Below are 23,944 nucleotides of genomic sequence, written 5' to 3' on the forward strand. Positions count from 1 at the left end.
GGGCATGACATGCTGTGATATGGAATACCTCTTTGGCTAGTTTGGGTCAGGTATCCTGTCCCTGCTTCCTCCCGGCTTCCCCTCCTCCCTGGCAGAGCATGAGACTCAGAAAGTCCTTGGCCAGACCAAACATTTGAGCAGTAACTAAAAACATTGGTGCTATCAGCACCGTTCCCAGGCCGAAAGTCAGAAACACAGCACTGCACCAGCTACTAAGAAGGAGAAAAAATGACTGCTACTGCTAAACCCAGGACAATTATACACAATTTGTTTGAGTTTGGCGGGGATATTATAATTAGTTTAGGGACTCATTATCATAAGTCTCCTCCCTTTTGGCGCTTGCATACTGCCCTCCCATGGTTGAGAGCAAAGGTCTTCAAGATGAAGTAAGCAGTCTTCCTCACGGTGTACTTTATACCCTTGGCACAGTTTCCCCAGCTGGCAACCTCAAGTTTTATGGAAACTAGTTGAAACAAATTCCTGTCAGGCATGCATCTTCTTGAGGGAAAAGGGTCTCTGATTTTAAACAATGTGTTTCGGCTACCTATTCTATTCTGGGTTATAGCTTAACTGGCAAGAACAAGAACATACCTGTTCCCTATTCTAAGTTAAGACAATGTATAGTTTGAAGAAAACTCTTAACTCTTTCCTTAGTCCGTTACTATTCCTCACATCACTAACTTCCTGTTTATTGTTTTTTAACTTTAAGCATCTTTCCCCAATATCACAAGCTGAACAACATTTCTCCAGCTTAACTTTCAGTTTTTCCCTGTCCTTTTCCAAAGCCAAAATGAAGTGATCTGTCAGAGCTATATTAATTTCACATTCCGTCTGCCACTCCGGGTGGTTTCTGAAAGTGAAAAACATATCTGCATATATTACTTCATTCCATTTTCCTTGCTCCCTCAAAACAGCAGAAATTGTAACAATGTATTATAGTTCAGAGTTCCATTTTTAGGCCATTTTTCCTGATCTTCCAAACTATACAAAGGCCACCATTGGTTACAATATTTTACCAATGTTTTCTTATTTACTGAGCCACCAGGAGACCCTCCAAGTTCTTTCCAGTGTGCCAAAATGCACCCTAAAGGACTCTTTTTCAAGATCTCTCCACTCGGCTGATTTTCCATTATCAATCTCACATTCACACACACACGGGATCCCACAGACACACTCCACGCAGTTACAACACTTGAGACAGAGACAGAGACTAAAATTCAATCAAACAAACAGCAATTAATAACAGAGTTATAATATCCTGTCACCAATACCAAAATCACAAGACCAAAATCTTTAATGTAACAAGCCACAAAGTAAGTTGAATACCAATAAGATCCAAAACCATTTCCACAAGACACCCCCTGTGTCTTGTAGGACCCAAACCACAAGAAGCCCCCTGCTTCTTGTGGGTGTATACCAAACGGACACTAGCAGATGGGTATACGCCTTTACCCATGAGATTTCCTATCTCGATTTACGGAAGGCTTCCTAACCTTGCGTACGCTTACTAAACCAATTGCCAATTTAGCCTTTATGTAAGATGCCCCCTGCATCTTACAGACTATACAAAAGAAAAGAATACCTTTTATGAAGATGGTCCTTGTCTGCTCCCGCAGTGATCCGAATGAGTCAAGGGGTCCCTCCGGGAAAACTTCCCGAGGGCCCTAGGGAGCCCTGTCCTCAGTGGGTCCTGCAGCCGAGCAGAGTAGGTCCCATCTGGGGTGCCAAATTGATTCAGAGAAAGCTCCAGGAACAAACTTGCCAACAAAGTTTTCAAATTGGCAAGCAGGTAATCTTTATTGCGGCGCCAGGAGACACGGGGGATAGCTCCTCCTAACGTGTGTCCCCGTATCATCGCTACACAAGCCGTCCTTACATGGCCACTGGGCATGCATACATATTCATGAGCCTACATATGGATTACATCATTTTCTAGAAAGTTTCCCGCATGCATGCAAAAATGTGGTGGTGGTCTCTGAGGGTGGTTTACTTCTTCCAACAATCTTCATCACTTCTGGCAGCCTTTGAAGCACGCGCATTAGATGCTTATACCAGCTTAATTGGTTCATTAACACCACAGATATAACAATCCTCCTGTCCTTCTACTTATCAGATAGTTTAACTGCAGCCCATCCTGGACACCTGCCGTTCCCAGATACTCCTTATCCCTGTGTCCTGTTCTTCTAGCCTGTTTTTCTTACACTCATTTTGTACTAAGGTCCTAAGGCCTAAAACTATATCAACTAAAATGGTTTATCTTGTACAAGAATTCTCAGTATGTTCTCTAGCTGCACTCTATTTTTTTTTCTGTGTATCATGCACCTCAGTAATTTTCCATTGCTACTGTTACAAAGCCATGAAACTTAATGTTACTTAGAACTGATTCTAAAGGTTTATATATTCCATTTTGTAATTTTGTGCCCCCCTTGTCTCAACACTGAGGCTGTGATGAAGGTAACTACACCACCAGCTCTTGCATAAAGAAACTTGTCACTGAGTGTGAAAAGAGTCCTTTGGGGTTCTCTTCCAGAGTTGGAAGATTCCGGGTTGAGAGAAACACAACACAATAAAGAATCATAACTAGTTTATTAATACAGGGAAAATATCAAGGTAACAAAAGATAGAGTAAAGGATATCTCTGATGTTTGGTTATCTTACCAACCCCAAGGACCATGTAATGATAATTAGGAAACCAGCTCCAAGAAACATCATCGCAGAGCGAGGTGTCAGGCTCAACCTTAGCAGGCATCCCCACAGAGGCAATGTTGACCTGGGTGGTATGAGGTTCTGCCTCTCCTCATTGCCCGAGGCTCGGGCTTTTATACTAGCAAAAATGCACACTCATTCTGACGTAAAGGGCCAGCCTACATCAGAAGAAGTGGCCATGATACGCGGATTGACTCCACAACTCGTTAAAGTTGTAAAGTAGGTATGCTTTATTCAGCGCTGAGGTGCATGGGGATCGTTCCTCCAAAGTATGCACACCCAGGGTCGTTTTTCCTTTACATTTATTCCCTTACGCCTATACATATTTAGTATCTGTCCCCGCTTCGTATTATAATGAGCTAGAAGGTCCTTTGCACCTGTGCAGTGCCCCCCTCTGGTCGTGGGCAGGGGTCTCAAGATGAAGTAAATGAGTCTTCCTCCTGTGGGCAGGGGTCCTCAAGATGAAGTAAATGAGTCTTCCTCTTCTTAAACTTTTCACCTTCTAATCTTTGCGCATGGCTTTAGGGTTTAGTCAGTACCTCATCCATAAATCATCAGCTTCTCCCCCTTATCAATAGGCCCAGACATTCGAATTTCCTTGTCAATAGTTGCTTATCAGTAGAATCAGGCCTCTGTCTCCTCCCCTTATCAGTAGTAAGCATGATAGGTGTTTACAGCAGACAATACTTTTGTTTAAGCAAGGGATTCTTCTAACCCTCTTATACAATCCCCTGTATTTTTCCTTTGTACATTTCATTAACCCTGTATCAATCCCCCCTTTTCTATAAAGTAAATTCTTTTACTATTATTTATGACAGAGCTATCCATGTTCTTTCTATCGATTTACAAAGTGATTTTGATATACATTGTACATTTCATTAACCCTGTATCAGCCAGCTATATCTAGTATGGTCTCCAAGGGTTGGAACTTTTCCAGGGAGGAGCCAAAGCAGGATCTTCAGGGGAGGAGCTACCACAGACAAACAGTACTTTTCTGGTTTTGTGTGTTCCACTAGGGACCATTATCTATTGTCACTGACATAGGTTCTCCTGTCTGAGATTAGCTGATTGCTTTCTAGTATTTGTGTTGAATTCTGTTACCCTGGCCTCCATGAGCTTGGAGCTGTGAATACTGCAGCAAAATAAAGGGCCAATATAGAGTCATTTAGGTTGGAAAAGACCTGTACAGGGAAAGGCCTCTCTTTGGCACGCCAAGGTGTGTTTTCTTCCGTGCACTTCTCCTTGACACTGAGAGGACATGGGGAGTGGAAATGACAAGGGAGACAGCTCCTTGGCTCCCCACTAGCAGAAAATTCACTCTGAATGACCTATTGTATGAGCTGAACTGTTGTTAATTGCTCTCTTTTTATGGGTGGGAGAAATAGCTCTTTCTTTTCTGAAGACATCCTATCTTTCTCCAGGTAGTCTCAGTGCTTCTGGAACGAAGTGAACTCTTTGGCTTATATATATATAAAGCTTATATATATAAAGCAACTCCTAAATTTCAAGATTTCACTGGCTTGCTATTAAGGACAACTTCCTTTTCATTTCTTGAGCAGAAAGTGGCAGAAAGCTTATGTCTGTAGCTGTGAAGGCAGAGCCTTCAGTACAGGAATGGTGACAAACTGTGGTCCTAGGCCAGCCTGCCTCATAGCTTTCCACAAATTTCACTGGGAATAGACCTCTTCCTGTTCTCTTTCTGCTGCTGTAGTTGGGAGCTCTTTTATTCTCTGAACTGAGGGAGTTGCCTGTATTACAGGTTTCCATAGCCCCTCAAACAAGTGCCATTCTCAGATTTGCTCAGATCCTTCCAAGAGAGCAGTACCTCTTCACAGCTGCTGGAGAGGATGTGTATGGCACTGAGGGGGAGACTGAGGCCATCACCTTTAACAAAGTTTCTATAGGTGAGGAGCCAGACCCTGGCACAGGCAGGTGGAGATTGTGCTAAGACAGCCTGAACTTCTGTGCTTGCTCTGTTCAAGGATGAGCTGACCAAGAGATGAAGGTTTCCCACTCTGGGAAGAAGAAACATCAGATTGCATGTTTTGATCTTGGGCTTGCATTTGTGAGCATGGAGGTCTCTTGTTGGTAGCCACTGTGTTGTCTGAAGAACGGGGCTGATTGAAGAACAGGGTTGAAGAATGGGATTGTAAATAAGTAGCTTCAAGGACTTAAGGCTTTGTTAGCAACTATAGAGATAAAGAAATGGCTAAGATAAGCATTACTGGCCAGAACCTGCCTGGTGGCTACTGACATGACAACGATACTGAAATGAAGTAATGAAGAGGAAGATGATGAAGAAATAACCACCAGGAGTCCCAAAGCCAACTACCACATTTCAGTGCGCATGCAGGAGGAATTCTCTAGAAGTATGATGTAACGTATAAGTAACCCAATGAATATGTACGTAATCTAACGTATGTTTAAGGACATAATCACAGCCTGGTTGATGCTCAGATGACACACACTAGGAGGAGCTAACCCTCATGTCTCCCGGCACAGCAATAAAGAAAACCTGCTTGTCAACTTAAACTTAGGTGGCGAATTCATAGAATCACAGAATAGTTAGGGCTGAAAAGGACCTCAAGATCATCTAGTTCCAACCCCCCTGCCATGGGCAGGGACACCTCACACTAAACCATCCCACACAAGGCTTCATCCAACCTGGCCTTGAACACCGCCAGGGATGGAGCACTCACAACCTCCCTGGGCAACCCATTCCAGTGTCTCACCACCCTAACAGGAAAGAATTTCCTCCTTATATCCAATCTAAACTTCCCCTGTTTAAGTTTGAACCCGTTACCCCTTGTCCTGTCACTACAGTCCCTGATGAAGAGTCCCTCCCCAGCATCCCTATAGCCCTCCCCCCCCTTCAGATACTGGAAGGCTGCTATGAGGTCTCCACGCAGCCTTCTCTTCTCCAGGCTGAACAGCCCCAACTTCCTCAGCCTATCTTCATATGGGAGGTGCTCCAATCCCCTGATCATCCTCATGGCCCTCCTCTGGACTTGTTCCAGAAGTTCCATGTCTTTTTTATGTTGAGGACACCAGAACTGCACACAATACTCCAGGTGAGGTCTCACAAGAGCAGAGTAGAGGGGCAGGATCACCTCCTTCGACCTGCTGGTCACGCTCCTTTTGATGCGGCCCAGGATACGGTTGGCTTTCTGGGCTGCGAACGCACACTGCCGGCTCATGTTCATTTTCTCATCGACCAGCACCCCCAAGTCCTTCTCTGCAGAGCCGCTCTGAATCTCTTCTTTGCCCAGTCTGTAGCTGTGCCTGGGATTACTCCGACCCAGGTGTAGGACCTTGCACTTGTCGCGGTAGAACTTCGTAAGGTTGGCATAAGCCCACCTCACAAGCGTGTCAAGGTCCCTCTGGATGGCATCCCTTCCCTCCAGCATATCAACCGGACCACACAGCTTGGTGTCATTGGCAAACTTGCTGAGGGCGCTCTCAATCCCACTGTCCATGTCAGCGACGAAGATGTTAAACAAGACAGGTCCCAACAGCAATCCCTGAGGGACACCACTCGTTACTGGTCTCCAGCCGGACATCGAGCCATTGACCACAACTCTTGGTGTGCGGCCATCCAGCCAGTTCTTTATCCACCGAGTGGTCCATCCATCAAATTGATATCTCTCCAATTTAGAGAGAAGGATGTTGTGTGGGACAGTGTCAAACACTTTGCACAAGTCCAGGTAGATGACATCAACTGCTTTACCCCTGTCCATCAGTTCCATAGCCCCATCATAGAAGGCCACCAGATTGGTCAGGCAGGATTTCCCCTTAGTGAAGCCATGCTGGCTGTCACCAAGCACCTTGTTGTTTTTCATGTGCCTTAGCATGCTGTCCAGGAGAATGTGCTCCAAGATTTTACCAGGCACAGAGGTGAGACTGACTGGTCTGTAATTCCCCGGGTCTTCCATTTCCCCCTTCTTGAAAATGGGGGTTATATTTCCCTTTTTCCAGTTGTCGGGAACTTCACCTGACTGCCATGATTTTTCAAATATGATGGCCAGTGGCTTAGCAACTTCATTCGCCAGCTCCTTCAGGACCCACGGATGGATTCCATCAGGTCACACGGACTTGTGTGCGTTCAGATTTTGAAGATGGTCTCGAACCAGATCCTCTCCTACAGTGGGCCCAAGGTCTTCATTCTCACAGTCCCTGCGTCTACCTTCTAAGACCTGGGTGGTGCAGTCAGAGCCTTTGCCAGCAAGGACCGAGGCAAAGAAGTTATTCAGAACCTCAGCCTTCTCCAAATCCAGGGTAGGTAGTTCTCCTGAGAGCTTCCTCAGGGGGCCTATTTTGTCCCTAGTCTGTTTTTTGTTTGCTATGTACCTGTAGAATCCCTTCCTGTTATCCTTAACATCCCTGGCTATGTTTAATTCTAACTGGGCCTTAGCCTTCCTAACCTGGTCCCTAGCTTCCCAGACAACATCCCTGTACTCTACCCAGGCCACCTGTCCTTGCTTCCATTTTTTATAAGCCTCTTTTTTCCTTGGAATTTTCCTCAGCAGCTCCTTATCCATCCAAGGAGGTCTCCTGGCCCTTCTGCTGCACTTCCTTCTAGTTGGGATGCAGCACTCTTGAGCTTGTAGCAGGTGATCCTTGAATATCAACCAAGAGTCTTGGGCCCCCCTACCCTCCAAGGCTATATCCCATGGAACCTTACTAAGCAGGCTCCTGAAGAGGCCAGTCTGCTCTTTTGAAGTCCAGGGCAGTGAGCTTGCTACACGCTCTTCTCACTCTCCTGGGGATCTCAAATTCGACCATCTCGTGATCACTGCATCCAAGGCTGCCCTGGAGTACCACATTCTCAACAAGCCCTTCCCTGTTGGTGAGCACAAGCTCAAGCATGGCACCTCTCCTTGTCAGCTCTATTACTTGCAAAAGGAAGTTGTCTTCCACACAATCAAGGAACCTCCTGGATTGCTTGTGCCGTGCAATGCCATCGTTCCAACAGATGCCAGGGTGGTTGAAATCCCCCATGAGAACAAGGGCCTGTGAGCGTGAGGCTTTTCCTATCTGTCTGTAGAGTGCTTCTTCCACAGGTTCTCCTTGATCAAGCTGCCTGTAACAGATCCCCACAGTAATGTCTCCCACAGCTGTTTTCCCTTTAACCCTGACCCACAAACTCTCTGTAAACTGCTCACCTGTCCCCAGACAGAGTTCCATATTCTCCAGCCTATCCTTAACATAAAGGGCAACCCCCCATCCCCACCTGCCTGGCCTGTCTTTTCTAAAGAGCCTGTAACCTTCCATTCCAACACTCCAGTCATAGGAGCCATCCCACCATGTTTCTGTGATGCCTATTATATCATACCCCCGTAGATGTGCACACATCTCTAATTCCTCTTGTTTGTTCCCCATGCTACCGGCATTTGTATAGAGGCATCTGAGACAAGCTCCAATTGAAGCCAGCTCGTTGGCTGGAGCAGCCAGAATATATGTACATTGTTCCGAGCATTTATTATAGGTGTTGGCAACTGACTGGGTGTGTTGGGATGGAATGATGCCCCCCTCCCCCAACACATCTAGTTTAAAGCCTCCTTGACCAGTCTGGCAAGCCTCCTACCAAAACTGTTCTTCCCCTTCTTCACCAGAGCAGCTCCACCAGCCCCCAGTAGACCTGGCCTACAAACTTCAGTCCCATGTTCAAGACACCCAAACCCCTGACTATGACACCACCCTTTTAACCATTTATTAACCTGGCCAATCCTCCTAGCTTTTTCTTGGTTCTCCCCTGTGTCCTGGAGAATTGACAAAAAGACTATCTGAGCACCGGAGCCCCTAACCACCTCTCCCAGAGCTCTGTAGTCTTTCTTTATGGTCCCCAGTCTACTACTATCGATATCCCTAGCACCCACATGGATCACCAGGAGCGGGTAATAGTCCGTGGAACTTACTAGAGCAAGCAGCCTCTCTGCAACATCCCTGATCCGTGCCCCTGGTAGGCAGCACACCTCCCTCGAGACGGGGTAATCCAGACAGACGAGTGCTTCCGTCCCTTTCAAAGTAGAGTCCCCTATTACTACGACCCGCCGCCTTTTCTTTGTAGTGCCAGTAGAGATCTGTACCCGTGCATAATCCGGCTGTTTGTGGTGCAAGTGCGTTTCCTCGTTAGTCTCCTGCAGGACAGCAAAGCGGTTCTGGGTGGGGACAACAGATTCAGGAGGAAGCCCCTTGCCTTTAATTGTCCTTTTCCTCCTACTTTTGTTATTTTTCTTTGTCACTAATTCCCAACTTCCTGGGTTGGTGGCCTCCTTCTTTCTTTCATGAGCTGGAGGAGAAGCTTGAGGCCCCTGCATAGTATGGGGCTGGAGCAAGCAGCTCCGCTTCCTCTCAGCTACCCTGGCATCTTGAAGCCCGCTAAGAGCATTCCGCAGCTCAGCCACCTGCTGCAGGAGGACCTCCACCAGGGAGCACCGAGTGCAGCCCTGCCCATAGTGCACCTTTCCCTCACAAGACCAGTGCAGGCATCCTCTACACTTCGAGCTCTGCACTGCAGCCTCCCCTCTCATCTGCTCTGTCTGGGTGCCTACGCTGGCCACCGCCGGGGCAGCCAGAGCAGAGCTCCCAGACCGGACCCTGGCCATACGACGGGTGCTCACCATCCCACTCGCCTGCCCGCGCAAACTCCCTCGTCCTGCTCAGATCGCTCGCGCTCCCTGGGGCAGGTTTTTACCCACTCAGGGTTGGTGCCGCTGCTCCTGGCTCCGCCCCCTGTGAGTCAGCTGCTCGCGTCAGCTGAGCTGCCGGCTCCTGGGCAGGTCCTGTCCAGGACTTGAAGCTCCCTCGGTAGCTCTAGCTGCTCTGAGTTGAGGTTCCTGGACGCTGATCTCTCCCCCCGCTCCGGTGTTAAAGGCATCCTCTCTCGATCTACTCACCTCAGCAATTCTTTCCTGCAGGTTTTTCCGGTCTCGCTGAATGGCAGCACAGTCCTCTGGTGTGTCAGCCACTCCTCCCAGTTTTGTGTCATCAGCAAACTTGCTGAGGGTGCACTCAGTTCCCTCATCCAGGTCATTGATGAAAATATTAAACAGCACCGGTCCCAGCACCGACCCCTGAGGAACTCCACTAGTCACAGACCTCCAGCTAGATTCTGCGCCATTGACCACAACTCTCTGCCTTCTTCCTTTCAACCAGTTCTCGATCCACCTCACTACTTGATCGTCAAGCCCACACTTCCTTAGCTTATCTATGAGGATGCTGTGGGAGACAGTATCAAATGCCTTACTGAAATCAAGAAAAACTACATCTACCGCTCTACCATCATCCCTCCACCTAGTCACTTCCTCATAGAAGGCTATAAGGTTGGTCATACATGACTTCCCCCTCATAAAACCATGTTGGCTGTTCTTAATGACCCCCTCATCCTTGATATGCCTAGTGATGGAGTCAAGAATAAGTTGTTCCATCATCTTTCCAGGGATGGAGGTAAGGCTGACCGGTCTATAATTACCCGGGTCCTCCTTCTTGCCCTTCTTATAGATTGGTGTGACCTTTGCCATCCGCCAATCCTCAGGCACCTCGCCCATTTCCCACGACTTACCAAAGATGATGGAAAGTGGCCTAGCAATGACCTCCGCCAGCTCCCTCAGCACCCGTGGGTGCATTCCATCCGGACCCATCGATTTACAGATGTCCAGTTTGCATAGCTGATCCCTAACCCAATCCTCATCTACCAAAGCAAACTCCTCCTTTGTCCTGACTCCTTCTGGGGCTATAGAAATCCGGGGCCCTCGGGGAGAGTCTGCAGGAGTAAAGACAGAGGCAAAGAAGGCATTCAGCACCTCTGCCTTCTTTATATCCTCTGTCTCCAGGGTACCCACTTCGTTCAGCAGTGGGCCTATATTGCCTCTTGTTTTAGTTTTATTTGCTATGTATTTGAAGAAGCCCTTTCTATTGTCTTTAACCCGACTAGCAAGATTGAGTTCCAAGGAGGCCTTAGCTGTCCTAATTGCCTCCCTACATCCTCTAACAACTGTCCTATATTCCTCCCAAGCGGCCAGCCCCTCCTTCCATAATCCATAGATTCTCCTTTTCCACTTGAGTTTGCCCAGCAGCTCCTTGTTTAACCACGCCGGTCTCCTAGATCCCTTACTTGACTTCCTACTCATTGGGACGCTCCGATCCTGAGCTTGGAAGAAGCGGTCCTTGAATGCTAACCAACTATCTTGAGCCCCTTTACCGCCTAGTACACTTTCCCATGAGACTTCCCTTAGCAGTTGACTGAAGAGGCCAAAGTTGGCCCTTCGGAAATCCAGAACTGTGGCTTTGCTAGGTATTCTATTCCTCCCACACAGGATCCTAAACTCCACCATCTCATGGTCACTGCAGCCAAGGCTGCCATTGACCGTCACCACTTCGACCAAACCCTCCTTGTTGGCGAGTACTAAATCTAGCAGCGCTGCTCCCCTAGTTGGTACGTCCACCATTTGCATTAAGAAATTATCATCAATGCACTCGAGGAACCTCCTAGACTGTGAATGACTGGCTGTGTGAGTCTTCCAGCAAATATCGGGGTAATTAAAGTCCCCCACGACGACTAAGGCATGTAGTCGCGAGGCTACTTCCAGTTGCCTGTAGAAAGCCTCATCAACTCCTTCGTGCTGATCAGGAGGTCTGTAATAGACCCCCACAACTGTATCACCCGTGCCAGTCAGCCCCTTGATTCGTACCCACAGACATTCCACTTGCTCCTCATCCGACCCCGGACAGAACTCAATACATTCTAGTTGCTCTCTCACGTAAAGAGCAACTCCACCACCTCGCTTCGCTGACCTATCTTTCCTAAAAAGGACATAGCCATCCATGACCACATTCCAGTCATGTGAACTGTCCCACCATGTCTCTGTAATCGCCACTAGATCATAACCTTTAGCCCGCACACAGACTTCTAACTCCTCCTGTTTATTCCCCATGCTGCGTGCATTGGTGTACAGGCATTTCAGCGAGACCTGGACAGGCTGGAGAGTTGGGCGGGGAGAAACTGGATGAAATTTAACAAGGGCAAGTGTAGAGTCTTGCATCTGGGGAAGAACAACCCCATGTACCAGTACAGGTTGGGGGGTGACCTGCTGGAAAGTAGTGAAGGGGAAAGGGACCTGGGGGTCCTGGTGGATAGGAGGATGACCATGAGCCAGCAATGTGCTCTTGTGGCCAAGAAGGCAAATGGCATCTTAGGGTGCATTAGAAAGGGAGTGGTTAGTAGGTCAAGAGAGGTTCTCCTCCCCCTCTACTCAGCCTTGGTGAGGCCGCATCTGGAATATTGCGTCCAGTTCTGGGCCCCTCTGTTCAAGAAGGACAGGGAATTGCTTGAAGGAGTCCAGCGCAGAGCCACAAAGATGATTAAGGGAGTGGAACATCTCCCTTATGAGGAGAGGCTGAGGGAGCTGGGTCTCTTTAGCTTGCAAAAGAGGAGACTGAGGGGTGACCTCATCAATGTTTACAAATATGTGAAGGGTAGGTGTCAGGATGATGGAGCTAGGCTTTTTTCAGTGATATCCAGTGATAGGACAAGGGGCAATGGGTGTAAACTGGAGCATAGGAAGTTCCACGTTAACATCAGGAAGAACTTCTTTACTGTAAGAGTGACAGAGCACTGGAACAGGCTGCCCAGGGGGGTTGTGGAGTCTCCTACACTGGAGATATTCAAGGCCCGCCTGGACAAGTTCCTGTGTGATGTACTGTAGGTTACCCTGCTCTTGCAGGGGGGTTGGACTAGATGATCTTTTTAGGTCCCTTCCAACCCTTGGGATTCTGTGATTCTGTGATTCTGTGACTTGTCCCAAAACCTAAGGCCACAGATGCAATTGCCTGGTGAGACACTCAGCCCATAGGAGGGCCTAGAGCTTTCTGTGCCATGTTTCCAACTAGTTATATCCAAATGGGGTGGCAGTGACAGATAAGCACTCCACATAAGCTAGCTACCAGTAGATTCACTCAGTCATTCATGGGTCCTGCAGTACATGTAGAAAGGTCCATCAGCAGGTAGAGTGTTCTCCTTCATGGGCTCCTGTGAGTCCTCTTGTAAGCTGAAATGCTAAGTTGTAAATTGAATCTGCTTTATTAATGGTAAGCTAAGGTGTTAGGTTGTAAATTGGGAACACTCTGTTGAGAGCAAGATGGGCCAGTGCGGCCTTGGAGTATGTATAAAAAGAGGGTAGCCTTTAAAGATAAGTAAGGAGTGACCAAGACAGATGGGGCCCGTTCTTCAAGATAAGGAACAAATCAGAACAAACTGACCTAAAACATAGACACACTTGTTAAGTAATTCACAAGAGTCTTTTGCGCATGCACAAGCACAGAGGTCAATCAGCGGACACAGTGAGGAAGACTATCAGGACCTCAAGAGACCCCTTGAGACACCCACTCAGCAAGAAAGCTTATGCATAATTAAAAAGAAAATATTACAATTAGTTCCAGGAAATCTAATGTAAAACATTTCCCAGAAAAGTTGTAAATATGCATACATTTGTTGGATATATGGACGCTGCTTGTAGACTCCAAGTGCACTTACCTTTGTGAAATTATTTGCATGTGTGCCCAGCGCTGCAATAAGGAATGCCTGCTTTCTAAAACTCCAATTTGAGTCTTAGGGAGTTTTTGTGACCGTCTTTTGCAGTAACACTCTGGTCTCTCAATTAGTAAAATGTGTGTTTATGGAGGATGTGCTTCTCTTGCACTCAGCTTAAAGCTGGCAAGTATTGCATCTGTCTCTTCCTCAGGAGCACTGGATGACCTGAAGAAGGTGACCAAGATAGCCTACTCCATGGTGAAGCAGTATGTGATAGTGCCCAGCATTGGGTAGCTCTCCTTCCCAGACCTGGAGAATGCACCTTTCAGCCAGGGACTTCAGCAAAAGATGGACCATGTAAGGCCACCCATGGTTATACATACCTGGTTTTGTTCTTGACTTTCTGCAGCTCAGGAAAAAAATGCAAATAATTTGCATCCAAACAGTTCATGTTTTTCTGTTAGGCATTGGGGAGTGAATTTCAAAGGAATTTGCTTCCCTGGGATTTGTGCTGAGCTGCATCTTTTGCTACCAGACAGCCTTCTTAATTACACTGCATTTCCCATCAGCTGGGACTCTACTGGAGAGTTGTGCTAGTGCAGGAGTTGACTGTTCCTTATCACGAGTACTCCTCTGGCTACTTTTCACATGGTTTATCTCTATTTTCTGTTGATGGGAACTACTTTCTGCCTGGCTCAGTCTGCAGATTCCATCCCTCATTTATCCACATGTTGTATTTGTTCTGCTCTGAATCTCCTTGCCACTGTCTTTTAGGAAGCAAAAGTCCTGGTGGCTCAGGCTTACAGGCACACAGAAAAGCTCTTACTGGAGAACTGGGAAAAGCTACAAACAGTAAGTTGAAGTTGTGTGGGGGTTTTGTTTGTGATTTTGGGTTTTTTAACTGGTGGGGTTTTGCCTTGCTACTTTCTGTGCTCTGTAGCTCAGATGTTGCAGTGTCTCTGTGGTCCTAGAAAGTCTTGTAGAGGGAATCCTGGAGCTCATGTGAACAAGTGACTGTACTGCAAACCTCCCAGATCAGGAGCAGGCAGAGGGAAGAATGTGTGCTCTTCTAGCAGTGAGTAGTCCGCCTTTGAACACCAGCTGGTATTTGCAAGGTAGAGGAGTAAGAGTGCTCTGTGGAAGTGATCAAAGCTGGAATTTGTGTCCCTCACCTGCACTTCTCTGCTAGCCTCTTAGCAGTGTAATTTCCTGGAGAGCAGACAGTGACTGTTCCTGTGAAGCCCACAAAGGCAGGAACAGCTCATCCTTCTGTATCCTGTAGATGCACAGGAATCAGATGGACAGTTTCTGGCTTTGATGAAAGAATATGGGACCTGTCACTTTGGCTGATGGTTCATGCTTTCTGGGGACTCCAGGCAGTTTTCACCTGTAAGCTCCTTGATACCTCATATAGAATCATAGAATCATAGAATAGTTAGGGTTGGAAAGGACCTTAAGATCATCCAGTACCAACCCCCCTGCCATGGGCAGGGACACCTCCCACTAAACCATGTCACCCAAGGCTCTGTCCAACCTGGCCTTGAACACTGCCAGGGATGGAGCATTCACAACTTCCCTGGGCAACCCATTCCAGTGCCTCACCACCCTTACAGTAAAGAACTTCCCTATATCCAATCTAAACTTCCACTGTTTAAGTTTTAACCCATTACCCCTTGTCCTATCACTACAGTCCCTAATGATACCAAGGAATCCTTATTGCAGAGACAGAGCTTTGCCTCCTCCCCTCTGTGTCCTGACAGTCCCTTCACCAGTTAACCTGGCATGTCCCCACCAGCTCAGCAGGAGCTCTGTACCCATTGATCTGGGCTGAGCCACACTTGGGTTGCAGCACCCTGTGTATCTACTTGATCTTTCCTGCAGAAGTCTGGTCATAACATCCAAAATGACCAGCAGTCAACTTAGTGTTGTATGTTTTGCAAATAAAACAATACTTTTCCGTAAATCTTCTTTTTAAACAAGAGCAACAACAACAGCAAAAACCCCTTCAACACAACTGCAGGCCAAACCATGAGGAGGAGGAAAAACTACGCTTGAGACCAGTATGAAGCCTGTTCCTGATGCAGCATGGGAGGACTCAAGAGGCTTTTTTTGGACACAGACCCTTTCCCTTTTCCAGAATTAAAGATCCCGAATAGGGAATCTCTGTGCTGCTGTTACCCAAAAATTAAGGGATGGCTATGTTGGCTCTTTTAACAAGCTTTTTCCTGCAGGAAGGAGAACTCCTTAGGACTTTGAAATTGATTCTCAGCAGGGTAATAGTGATTAGGAGTCAGGTAAGTCTAATCCACTGGAAAGATTTCTTGCACACAGGAGTGATGTACATGTTCTTCAGGGTGAAAAAGATCATGTGGAGTCCTTGTAATCAACCTGTGCTGTGACACATGGCAGGAGTACAGGGCTGTCCCCTTCAGTGCCAGTATGGCCAGTGTAGTGAAACCCCTGCATAGCTGATGTGCTGTAGTTGTAACTCTGCTGTCACCTTTGATCATCTCTGCTGCTGAACATAAAATAGAAGCTGAAAAACAGACTTCACTAGAATAAACTGTCCATAATGTGCTGCTGTGTTTGTAGAGTATGTCAAGATGCCGATATGTGTTTTGGCACATACAAAACTTATTACAGCTACAGAGATGCAACAGGACAAGGGGTTTCTTCTCCCTGGCTAATAACTCATATTCAGTTTTTATAACACATGTCTTACAAGCAGCAATTGAGGAAAACCTGTGTGCAGAGCCCAGTGTAACCCCACAGTGTGATGTTAGAAGCTAGCACGGCAGAGAGTGACTTTGAGTTACACATGCTGGTTCAGAGCAGGAGAGGTGCTCTCAGGAACATGAGCAAAACCAGGGCTGTTTGTTGGGAAGCTGCAGTAAAAGGCTGGCAGTTCCTCTGGCTCCATCCTTCTGGCTCTTGCAAAAGAAGCTGTGATGACATGGTTGTCTGCCCTTCATCAGGGAAAGCATTAAAATGGTTGTTGGTGCCTGGTGTGCTCTGGCTAGGTTAATCTTTTAGGACGGATTATTGTCTCAAGTTATTCTATGATTGTTTGTGAGCTGAAAGACCCCAGCCCAGTCTCTGACAGCTTTTAGACCCCAGTTCACTGGGTCAGGCTGGAGCAGAGAGCCTCTTGTTTCCTTGGATGATGGGAGGATGTTCTGCAAGGTGTCCTCTCTGCTGCTCCAGCATGGACCTGCCAACACCAACCCTTGAGTAATACCTTGTCCGTCTCAAAGCTGGTGGGAGTAATTTCCCTTGGTTTTCTACATTTGATAGATGTGATAAACACATAAATGTATTGGCTTTCACAAATCATAGGTGTCGCTATGTGGATATAACTGTATGAGTTCGCAAAGCTCGCTAAAGACACAAGATTAGACAACAAGTTGAAAATGGCCAGAACTCTTGAGCAAAATGGAGTCACAGAGCAAAAGAATTTGTAAAGGTAAAAGAAAAGGGGGGGGGGGGGGGTTTGATATGAGGAAAGCTAGTGTCTGGAAAACATAGGGTTAAAGTACTTTTAACTTAACTTAGGTTGAAGATAAAGAACAATGTTTGTGTTGTAAGTCTGTGGTGAGATAACAGAATTTAGTGGCCCCACTAAACATGAGTGCATTACTTCACACCATCCTTCTACTTATCAGTTAGAGACAGTGCCTCCCAAAGATCTGCTAACTTTGGATACTCCTTGTCTGCCCCTCCTGATTTGCTTGCAACAACTTTTATATGAAGGTCACTCTGTTCTAAATCTTTGCCAGCTATCAGAAAAATTACAGATATGGCTGGTTTCAGCTGGTTTCGGCTGGTTTCAGCTAGTTTTGTGATTACTGGGGCATCCATCTGTGCCAAAGGTGAAAAGTACACTGTGAGGAAGACTGCTTACTTCATCTTGAAGATCCCTGCCTGCATGAGGAAGACTGCTTGCTTCATCCTCAAGACCCCTGCCCACGATCACCAGAGAGCAGTGCGCAGATGCCAAGAGGAGGAGACTTATGATAATAAGTTCCTGGAGCTAGTTATAATATTCCCCGCCTATACACAGGAATTATGAATATGTATATGTCTAATGCAATAGTGAAAGTATATAAACCTGTAACAAATGCTAATCAGTGCAACTCTGGCTACGGTCACCCGCCCAGCACTCTTGGTTTTGCTTTATTGACTTTGTCCCTCAATAAAACCCTGTTATCTCGATTAGAGGAGTGAGCTTGTATTTCACATACTGTTTATATGTTTTAATTCCAAATCTATTTGTTTCTTCACAGGTTCATCCTTTGAATTCACTTTTCATCAGGAGATGAATTTTCATGTGTTCTTTGATATATTTATTTATTTTTAAGTCAGGGCTGTGTTCCAGGCTACCTGAATAAACCCTTTTCCAAGAGAATTCACTTCTGTGGAGCTGAGAGTGATGGCCAAGGGTGGTGGTACAGTGGGACGTTTGTGTGGACAGTGCAGGTGGCTCCCAGGGTGCAGCCAGCTTGGCTATGCTGTTTGGCGGCATGCCACCGCTACCAGGCCCAGCCTGCTGCAGGACACGGTGCGTGGTGGTCCTCGACACTTCTCCGTCCCTCCTAACCTGGAGACGCTAGCAGAGCCCTGCTGGGGTGCAGGCCCTTTAAGACGGCGCCATCTTTTCTACGGGCGTGGTAAAACTGTCGCCAGGCGCTTTTGCTGCCGTTGTCATTGGGTTGTTCCCTTGGCAGTACCCATTGGCTGTCGCTGCTGCACTTTTGGCGTGCGTGGCGCCCCCGCTTCCTTTTCTGGTCGGCCATTTGCTGTAGAGGGAGGTGAGTTTGGGTGTTGTTGTGTTCTGGGGATTTAATCTGTTGTCATCCGCTCGTTGGGGGTCGTGTTTCGGGCCGGAATATGCTTCGGAGCTGCTAGGAGCCTTGTTCGGGGCACGGAGAGCTGCGCCTAGATCCAGAGTGGCCGCTGACTGGAGCCGGGCCTGGGCCGAGATATAGGAAAGCTCGGGGCTCTCTGGGCCTATCCTGAGCAGTAGGAGAAAGGCTCTTGTCCAGGTCTCCAGGGAGGCCCTTAGCCCCTGTACCCCAGTGTTTTCCTTTAGTCGTGCTCGTGTTCTCAGGCCCCAGAAGTGATTCGGAGAAATCTCCAAGAGCTCGCCAGCAAAGTTTAAGTTGACAAGCAGGTGTTTTTTATTGCGGCACTGGGAGACACGGGGGATAGCTCTTAGCGTGCCCTCGTATTGCTACACAAGCTGTCACTGGGCGTACATATTCATTACGTACATGCATGCATATTCATGAAGCTACTTACGTATTACATTATTTTCCAGAAAGTTTCCCCGCATGCCTACAAAAATGTGGTGGTGGTCTCTGAGGGTCATTTACTTCTTCAACAATTTTCATAATTTCTGGCAGCCTTTGAAGCATGCACAGTAGATAATGTTTATACCAGCTTAAATGGGTTCAGTAACATTGCAGACATAGCAATCATCCTGTCCTTCTACTTATCAGTTAGTTTAGTTGCAGCCCATCCTGGACACCTGCTAGTCCCAGATACTCCCTATCCACATGTCCCGTTTTTCCTATCCTGTTTTTCTTACACTTATTTTTGTACTAAGGTCATAAGGACTTAAAACTACCCCAACTACAATGGTTTATTTTATACAAGAATTCTCATTATGTTCTTTAGCTGCACTCTACTGTTTTTTTTCTCTTCTGTGAAGCATGCACCTCAGTTATTTTTCCATTGCTACTGTTACAAAGCCATCAAACTTAACGTGACTTAAAACCGATTCTACTTATTTACAAAAGTTTATATTTCATTTTGTGATTTTGTGCCTCCTTGTCTCAGAAGCCATGGCGCCCAGCCATAATGGCATGATCCTGAAGCCTCACTTTCATAAGGACTGGCAGCAGCAAGTGGCCACATGGTTCAACCAACCTGCCTGCAAGATCCGTAGGTGAATGACTGCAACCCAGCTTCCCTGGGAAGCTCCTGCTGGGCATGCTTAGCACCTGTAACTGGGGGAGGTTGTCTCTTGTTTTGTATCAGGCTGCTTAGGGAGCTGAAGTGCTGTGTGATTATTTTCAGGTTTTGCTCTAATGTTACTTGCTAGAGGTTTGGGGTTGCAGCAGGGTGCTCATTTGGTGTGGAGTCAGGGTCAGGCCATTCCAGCTGCAAAGTGATGAGAAATCTCCAGAATTGCTGTACCACATTGATGATTCCCTCAAACCCTTTTATATCTGATGACTGCAGCTGCTCTACAGAAGTATCCATTAGGCTGCCAGGCCAGTGATGTGTTTGTATATGAGAGATCCCTGTATGGCAGGAGCCTCCCTGCAAAGGGTGGTCAGCTGGCAGCGTAGGAGTGGCACCAGAGGAGGCCATAAAGATACTCTGAGGGCTGGAGCAGCTTTCCTATGAAGGCAGGTTGAGAGAGCTGGGGTTTTTCAGCCCAGAGAAGGCTTTGGGGAGACCTTAGAGCAGCTTCCAGTGCCTTAAGGGGCTGTCAGGAAAGCTGGAGAGGGGCTTTTTACAAGGGCAGGTAGGGACAGGACAAGGGGGAACAGCTTTAAATTAACGGGAGATTGAGATGAGATCTTAGGAAATTGTTCCCTGTGAGGGTGCTGAGGCACTGGCACAGTTGCCTAAAGAACCTGTGACTGCCCCATCCCTGGCAGTGTTTGGGGCCATGTTGGACAGGGCTTAGAGCAACCTGGTCTAGTGGAAGGTGTCCCTGCCCATGGCAGGGGGTTGGAACTAGATGAGCTTTAAGGTTCCTTCCAACCCAAGCCATTCTATGATGATTTGTGTTCCTCACTGCTGTCCCATTTGACATTCCAGGAGAAAGGCCCGCCAGGTGAAGGCTCGCTGCATCACTCCCCATCCTGTGGCTGGGCCTGTCCGGCCTATAGTGAGGTGCCCTACTATAAAGTACCATAAAAAAGTCCGTGCTGGCAGAGGCTTCAGCTTGGATGAACTTAAAGTAAGTATGGTGTTCTGATCCCAACCCAATCAAATTTACTGAGTCGGAGCTTGGTTGTCTTGTCCTGTTTTTCTGTATATATACCATGTGCTGAGCTGTCAGTATCTGGTGGCACTGGCTCAGCCATGGGAGACCTGGGGGGTTGCTGCTCTACAGGGGTACAGAAAACACTGGTCTTGCCTTTTCTTTAACCAGGGAGTGGGGATGCAGTGTATATCAGAGTGAAAGGTGGCTTTGAATAATAAATAACCTTTTGTCTGGTCAGTCTGTTACTTAAAATTCTGTTAAAATTGGATTCTGGAAGAGCTTTTGAGTCTCCTAAACTTTTTTGGGGGACTGGAAGACTAAGAGCCTATTCATTAAGTTTTTTGTTTACTTTGAAACACATTTCTGCTAATCCTGGAAACTTAGCCAACGTGAACCTGTTGAAATCCTTCTGCAAAAATCACTGTAAAGTCAGTGGAATGTCTTCAGCACTAAACTACAGACACCCAGGTGCCTGTTGTCTGTGGCATGTGTGACCCTTGTGCTGCTACCAGGCTGCTCAGTCAGCTGCAGAGCTTTTCTCCAAGGTCTGCAGCTGTGATGGCTGTGCTTGAACCCATCCCTGGCTGATGACTGAAGCAGCTCCTGGCAGTAGTGCCGTGGCACTGGGGCTTGTCAGATGCTGACACCACACACTCTCTTCAGCTTGCTGGCATCAACAAAAAGTTTGCCCGGACTATTGGAATCTCTGTGGATCCCCGGCGATGTAACAAGTCCACAGAGTCCCTGCAAGCCAATGTGCAGAGGCTGAAGGAGTACCACTCCAAGCTTATCCTCTTCCCAAGGAAGCTGGCTATGCCGAAGAAGGGAGACTGCTCAGTAAGTACTTGGATGCTACAAATGTTTAGAATCCTAGAATAGTTTGAGTTGGAAGGGACCTTCAAAGGTCATCTAGTTCACAGTTTCACAGGGCCTGTTTCTGGCTGTCGGTCTGTCTGTCCCAGTGCTGCGTAGTCAGGTAGTGCTGTTGAATTGGGGACTGCTGAGGTGGTAAAGGAGTGCAGCTTGGATGTGGGGCTGGACTCCTCAGGTGGTCTGTTGGGAGCTTTGGTCATTGCCCAACCAATTGAATTTCAGATTGCAATGCTAAATAGTCAGAATAGTTGAAAAGTTCATGTGGAATTTTGTTCTGCTGTGGAAAGGGAGAAAGTGGCGAGGACACACTCTTCAGTGGAGTAGTTCAGCAAAAGCTATGTGCAAGGCAGCCTTGAGAAGGTTTTTGCTGTTTACACACAAAAAATGCTTTTCATTAAAATTCCACTGAGACGCAGAGTATAGTTGGCCTCCTTTGGCTTTGCCCATGGTAGATACGTGCTTCCTGTGGGACACAGTGATATGCTCAGGCTGTCCTTGATCTTCCAGAGAGTGTCACTTTTGAGCCACTTACCTGCAGTAGAGCCCACTGCACTTGGGAGGCTTTTTGGAACAGGGGAGGAAGGGTCTGGAGCTCCTCTGCCAGTAGGTAGCTACTGAAATACAGTTCCAAATTTGCTTATCTAAAACAAAAATAACTTTTGTCTCACTCCATACTCTTACAAGAAGTTGGAATTAGCCTTAGAAGGAATTGCTGAGGAACATGCTGGGTATCAAACTAAAACCAGCACAATAGATGTCAGTATTTTACCAGCTGGCAGAACTCCTGGAAGGCTGCTGCTCCTCTAGGCAGATCTGGGCTAATGGATAGCCAGGCAGAGTGTGGGTTGTTGATGTAGCATGACTGTGCCAAATGCTCCTGAAATGCTGAATTCATTACAAGTAGGTGTTAAATCTTCAGAGTTGTGTTGAGCTGGGTGCTGGCATTCAAGGCATGCTTCTAACCCAGCTACCAGTCTGAGAAGTTTTAAGTGCTGCTTTTTTCCAGGATGGGTTTTGTCCTCTTGTTCTGCAGGCTGAGGATCTCAAAATGGCCACTCAGCTGACTGGACAGGTTATGCTGATCAAGACTGTAAGTGTGACTAAATCATATTTCCTGTGTGATAATTGAGACTTGAGCTTTGTGGAGAGGATTCTCCTGCTGTTCTGCAGCTCAGGGTTGTCTCCAAACACTTTCCATCCTGGATCAAAGAAAAGCAGGAATTGGTCAAGCTCATCCTTGTCTTTTGCCAGGAGTACCTTGATCTGTTTGTTTCCTCGGTGCTGCAAAGCAGACTGCAAAGAGCCAATTACTTGGAGCTCTGCTAAATGTTTTGACTGAGAAAGTCCTTAAATCAAGAGCTATGTTTGTGGTTCTGGAGGAGAGCTCCAGTGTGTCAGGGTTCAGGTCCAGACATGCTGGTTGGGAATAATCATACATGATGTCACTGTCTCAAACTCCTCGCTGCATGGGCTTGTTTGGTGGTTTTGTTTGTTGGTTCCCCCCCCCCCCCCCCCCCCCGTATGTTCTGGCCCTGTGCTGATGTGGACAAATTGGGAAATGGGTTGAGATGAGGTGCCTGGCTGAGCAATGTTGAGGTCAGGGCCTGTAGATGGCACAAGTGCTCTGTTCTTCACAGCACCATGGAGTGAGAAGTGGAAATGGAGCAAGATTGTGTTAAGCTTTGGACATGGTCCCTAGGAGGCTCTCATGTGTGCAGTCTGTGCTTTCTCCCACCAGGTTTTCAAGCGGGAGAAGGCTCGTGTTATCTCGGAAGATGAAAAGAACTTCAAGGCCTTTGCCAGCCTGCGTGTGGCTCGGGCCAACGCCCGGATTTTTGGGATCCATACGAAACATGCCAAAGTAGCAGCAGAGCACAATGTGGAGAAGAAGAAATAAGCTGTTCTCCTTAGAACTGTCAATAAAAAAAAATGTGGAAACATGAGTGTGCAGTCATTTTAGGGCAAATGTATGGAACTGAGCTGCCCTACTCTGGTGGGGGTGTGTGCTGGTGCAGATTGTGGTGATGAGAGACTGAACTTCCCTGGAAGCAAGTGGAAGCAACACCTGCCTTATGCCAGTGCCCTGTGGTGAGGGTTCTGCTTTGTCTTCAGGGTTGCAGACTGTGTTCCCTCCCACCCCTCGCTGGGTCTGGCCCTGGCAAGCACTGCTGAGCTGCCAGTGAGGGGGGGATTGTGGGGGGAGCTGCCCTCCCTGATGAGCTGTCTGCTTCCCATTAAATCAGTTCAGATTTGATGATTGTCACAGCTCTGCATCTGGCTGTGTGTGAGGCAGAACAGTTGGTATGTGTCACCCCTGGGGGCTTGGCTTGCTTCTAGCAGCTGCTTGCCCCATAAGCCCTGCCCTGGGCCTCATGATGTTTGTGGGGGTAGAGACCCTAGCTTCTCTTCAACCCCTGTTGTTCCTCAGGTTGGAGACAGTGACTCCCAAACATCTGCTAGCTTAGGATACTCCTTGTCTGCCCATCCTGTTCTGCTTGCAATAAATTTTGTACAAAGGTCATGCTGTTCTAAATCTTTGCCAGCTATCAGAAACTTGCAGATATGGTTGGTTTCAGCTAATTTGTGATTACTGGGGCATCTGACAGTGCCAAAGGTGAAAAGTGCACCGTGAGGAATACTGCTTACTTCATCTTGAAGACCCCTGCCCCCATGAGGAAGACTACTTCATCTTGAAGACCCCTGCCCACGGCCATCAGAGGGCAGTGCACAAGCACCAAAAAAGGAGGAGACTTATGATAATGAGTACTTAAACTAATTGTAATATCCCCCCTGAACTCTCGGTAACCTAATGAATATGCATGTTTGTGTGTAATAAA

At 47.3% G+C, this 23,944-nt stretch overlaps 1 protein-coding gene and 1 non-coding gene across 5 annotated transcripts; both read left to right on the forward strand.

The window, feature by feature from the left end:
- The first annotated feature begins 17,648 nt into the window (after positions 1–17,648).
- LOC136004342 (large ribosomal subunit protein eL13-like) lies at positions 17,649–23,045 on the forward strand. 4 transcript variants are annotated; one of them, XM_065660778.1, is made up of 6 exons: positions 17,649–18,042; positions 19,073–19,181; positions 20,066–20,207; positions 20,898–21,071; positions 22,114–22,197; positions 22,846–23,045. In XM_065660778.1, exons 1-6 carry the CDS (start codon positions 17,664–17,666, stop codon positions 23,002–23,004), a joined length of 1,047 nt encoding a protein of 348 aa, XP_065516850.1. In that variant the 5' UTR covers positions 17,649–17,663; the 3' UTR covers positions 23,005–23,045. The 4 variants fall into 4 exon arrangements, with proteins under 4 accessions (XP_065516850.1, XP_065516852.1, XP_065516851.1 ...); XM_065660780.1 differs by having other exon boundaries at positions 22,141–22,197; XM_065660779.1 differs by having other exon boundaries at positions 19,076–19,181.
- LOC136004527 (small nucleolar RNA MBII-202) lies at positions 19,405–19,486 on the forward strand. The gene has a single exon (XR_010608525.1). It is a non-coding gene; the product is annotated as a small nucleolar RNA MBII-202 (small nucleolar RNA).
- Positions 23,046–23,944: the final 899 nt, after the last annotated feature.

The sequence above is a fragment of the Lathamus discolor genome, chromosome W (assembly GCF_037157495.1).
Source record: "Lathamus discolor isolate bLatDis1 chromosome W, bLatDis1.hap1, whole genome shotgun sequence".
Taxonomy (NCBI): domain Eukaryota; kingdom Metazoa; phylum Chordata; class Aves; order Psittaciformes; family Psittacidae; genus Lathamus; species Lathamus discolor.

Excerpts from the sequence above, each read along its gene's own strand:
- LOC136004342 (XM_065660778.1), top strand. The coding sequence starts at position 17,664 with ATGGCCAAGGGTGGTGGTACAGTGGGACGTTTGTGTGGACAGTGCAGG. Across the intron at positions 21,072-22,113 it reads CGAAGAAGGGAGACTGCTCA|GATGGGTTTTGTCCTCTTGT; the intron begins GTAAGTACTTGG and ends GCTTTTTTCCAG. Across the intron at positions 22,198-22,845 it reads AGGTTATGCTGATCAAGACT|GTTTTCAAGCGGGAGAAGGC; the intron begins GTAAGTGTGACT and ends TTCTCCCACCAG.